This window comes from Rhinoraja longicauda, chromosome 38 (assembly GCF_053455715.1).
Source record: "Rhinoraja longicauda isolate Sanriku21f chromosome 38, sRhiLon1.1, whole genome shotgun sequence".
In the NCBI taxonomy this organism is placed as follows: Eukaryota; Metazoa; Chordata; class Chondrichthyes; order Rajiformes; family Arhynchobatidae; genus Rhinoraja; species Rhinoraja longicauda.
The window spans coordinates 10,224,871-10,228,097 of record NC_135990.1 but is presented as its reverse complement, the minus strand read 5'-3'; the positions used below and the strand labels follow the sequence as shown (position 1 = coordinate 10,228,097).

The 3,227-nt window shown below is 55.3% G+C and overlaps 1 protein-coding gene across 1 annotated transcript in view; it reads left to right on the top strand.

Moving 5' to 3' along the window:
- The first annotated feature begins 2,464 nt into the window (after window positions 1-2,464).
- The window catches only part of LOC144610821 (tyrosine-protein kinase Fes/Fps-like), a 23,718-nt gene continuing 22,955 nt past the window's right edge, over window positions 2,465-3,227 (top strand). The window contains 1 exon segment of the mRNA XM_078429746.1: window positions 2,465-2,644. Coding sequence (XP_078285872.1) covers window positions 2,478-2,644 — 167 coding nt within the window. The 5' untranslated portion in view covers window positions 2,465-2,477.

Sequence of the window (3,227 nt, the reverse complement as noted above, 5' to 3'; positions counted from 1 at the left end):
TGAAGGGCCTGTTTCCGTGCTACGCAGCTCAATGGCCCCCACACAACAAAAATAGACATGCTAGGGCGGGACGGTGGTGCAGCGGTAGAATTGCTGCCTTACAGCGCCAGAGACCCGTGTTCCATCCTGATGGATACAGCAGGTTCAGGAACTGCTACTTCCCTACAGGTTATTAAACTCTACAACCTCAAATAACCTCTGAACTACCATAGGCAATCCTTATTATCTATATACTAAAACTCTTGTTTGTTTGTTTGTTCCTAAACTATAAAACGGTACACGATAGGGCGACAATTTTAGGCCCACGGCGCCCCTCTGGTGCCAATGGAAGACGTTTCATTGAAATCGGTGTTATATTTTTTAAGTTATTCACATTTTAAGGTTTAAATCTATCTCCTCGGGAGGGAGGGGGGAGGGGGGAGGGTGGATAAGGGGGGGTTGAGGGGAGTGGAGGGAATGGAGTGGGGGGAGTGGAGGGGGAGGAGGAGGGGGGATAAAGGGGGGTTGAGGGCGATGGAGTGGGGGGGAGGGGGAGGGGGAGGGGGGAGGGGGGATAAAGGGGGGTTGAGGGCGATGGAGTGGGGGGGAGGGGGAGGGGGAGGGGGGAGGGGGGATAAAGGGGGGTTGAGGGCGATGAGTGGGGGGGAGGGGGAGGGGGAGGGGGAGGGGGGATAAAGGGGGGTTGAGGGCGATGGAGTGGGGGGGAGGGGGAGGGGGAGGGGGGATAAAGGGGGTTGAGGGCGATAGTGGGGGGTAGGGGGAGGGGGAGGGGGGATAAGGGGGATGGAGTGGGTGAGGGGAGGGGGGAGGGGGAGGGGGAGGAGGGTGGATAAAGGGGGTTGAGGGTGATAGTGGGGGGGAGGGGGAGGAGGGGGGATAAAGGGGGTTGAGGGTGATAGTGGGGGGAGGGGGAGGGGGGAGGAGGGGGGATAAGGGGGATGGAGTGGGTGAGGGGAGGGAGGAGGGGGGGAGGGGGAGGGGGGAAGGGGGGAGGAGTGGGTGCTGCACCAATTCAGGAGGGGTTTGGGCCTAACGGGTCCACTTGGTCTAGTTGTTATTATTATTGCACTACTGTTGTTTGTTTTTTGAGTGTGTGTGTGTGTGTATGTATTCAGACTGAAGAAGGGTCTCGACCCGAAACGTCACCCATTCCTTCTCTCCAGAGATGCTGCCTGACCCGCTGAGTTACTCCAGCATTGTGTGTCTACCTTCGATTTCAACCAGCATCTGCAGTTTTTTTCCTAGGTTTCTAGGTTAATTTGCTGGGTAAAATTGTAAATTGTCCCGAGCGTTGGTGTGCGGGGATCGCTGGTCGGCGTGGACTCGATGGGCTGAAGGGCCAGTTTCCTCTGTATCTCTAAAGTAAACGAAACTTTTTTAAAAACCCTCTCAACTTTTCCTTCCTGTGGCATCCGGAGCAACTCTTGGAGGGTTTTACTATTTTTAAATGTATTCTGAAACGTATTTCTTCATTAGACAGAAAAAAAGACTGGAGTAACTCAGGGGGTCAGGGGGTCTCTCTGGGGGGCACGGAGAGGCGATGTTTAGGATCGGGACCCTTCTTCAGACTGAAAGCTAAAATGGGAGTAGGAAAGAACTGCAGATGCTGGTTTAAAACAAAGGTAGTGTAGTGGGTGCGGTCACCGCGGTAATCAGGCCAGACGCCAGGTGAGTAATTAATAACTTTATTACCTGTGGTATCAAACAACGCACTCAAGAAGAACGTGAGTCGACACACCCAAACCCTTTATAGTCCCAGACCACCTGACCCAAGGGGACTGACCCAGGAAGTGACCTAATCCCTCCCGTCCACTGAGTGCCGAGTGGAATGACCAAGGGAGTGGCCTAGCCCCCGGGTGCCGCCACAGTAGACACAAAATGCCGGAGTAACTCAGCGGGACAGGCAACATCTCAGGAGAGAAGGAATGGATGACGTTTCGGGTCGAGACCCTTCAGGAATGGGTGACGTTTCGGGTCGAGACACTTCAGGAATGGGTGACGTTTCGGGTCAAGAACCTTCAGGAATGGGTAACTTTTTGGGTCAAGACCCTTCAGGAATGGGTGACGTTTCCGGTCGAGAACCTTCAGGAATGGGTGACGTTTCGGGTCGAGAACCTTCAGGAATGGGTAACTTTTTGGGTCAAGACCCTTCAGGAATGGGTGACGTTTCGGGTCGAGAACCTTCAGGAATGGGTGACGTTTCGGGTCGAGCCTCTTCGGGTCTCAACACGAAACGTCACCCATTCCTTCTCTACCCGAGATGCTGCCTGACCCGCTGAGTTATTCCAGCATCTTGTGCCCACCCTAAAATTGGAGTATTGAGTGCTGACACCATTGGATTGAGGAATCTAGGAGGATGGGTTGAGGGACGGGGTGGGGTGTCGTGTGGTGGGATCTATTCTGAGCTTCCCGCCGGCCACAGCAGGGTCTGATGGCACCGAATGTCTCTTCCAAACCCAGACAAGGAGCGGGACAAAATGAAGGACAAGTACGTGAAGGCCACCATGAAATTGCACCTCCTGCACAACCAGTATGTGCTGGCAGTGCGTGCGGCTGAGGTCCACCACCAGCAATACTACACACAGGAGCTGCCCGGCCTACTCGACGCCCTGCAGGAGCTGCACCAGGAGATGGTTCACATCCTGTAAGTATAACCGCAACGGCGCGTGGCGAACCACACCGGACACGCCGCGCCGCGCCGCAACGCAACGCACGGGGGGCATGGAGGGATGGGGTCGTGGAGATGGAGGTGGTTCGTATCCTACAGGTGCAACCGCGGTGGTGCTCGCCGAATCACACCGCGACAAACGGGGGGCTGGAGTCATGGGTCAGAGGCTGATGGGGTCATGGGTCAGGGGCCGATGGGGTCATGGGTCAGGGACCAATGGAGTCATGGGTCAGGGGCCGATGGGGTCATGGGTCAGGAACTAATAGTTTAGTTTAGAGACACAGTGCGATCACAGTGACCAGTGATCCCTGCACATTAACACTATCCTACACCCACTAGGGACAATTGTGTGCGCGTGTGTGTGTGTGAGAGTGTGTGTGTGAGAGCGTGTGTGAGAGAGCGTGTGTGTGTGAGAGTGTGTGCGTGAGTGTGTGTGAGAGAGTGTGTGTGAGAGAGCGTGTGTGTGTGAGAGTGTGTGCGTGAGTGTGTGTGGGTGTGGGTCGATGTGGAGGTGTTGGGTTGAGTCATTCCCGGGGCCACTGACGATCTCTGATCGTTT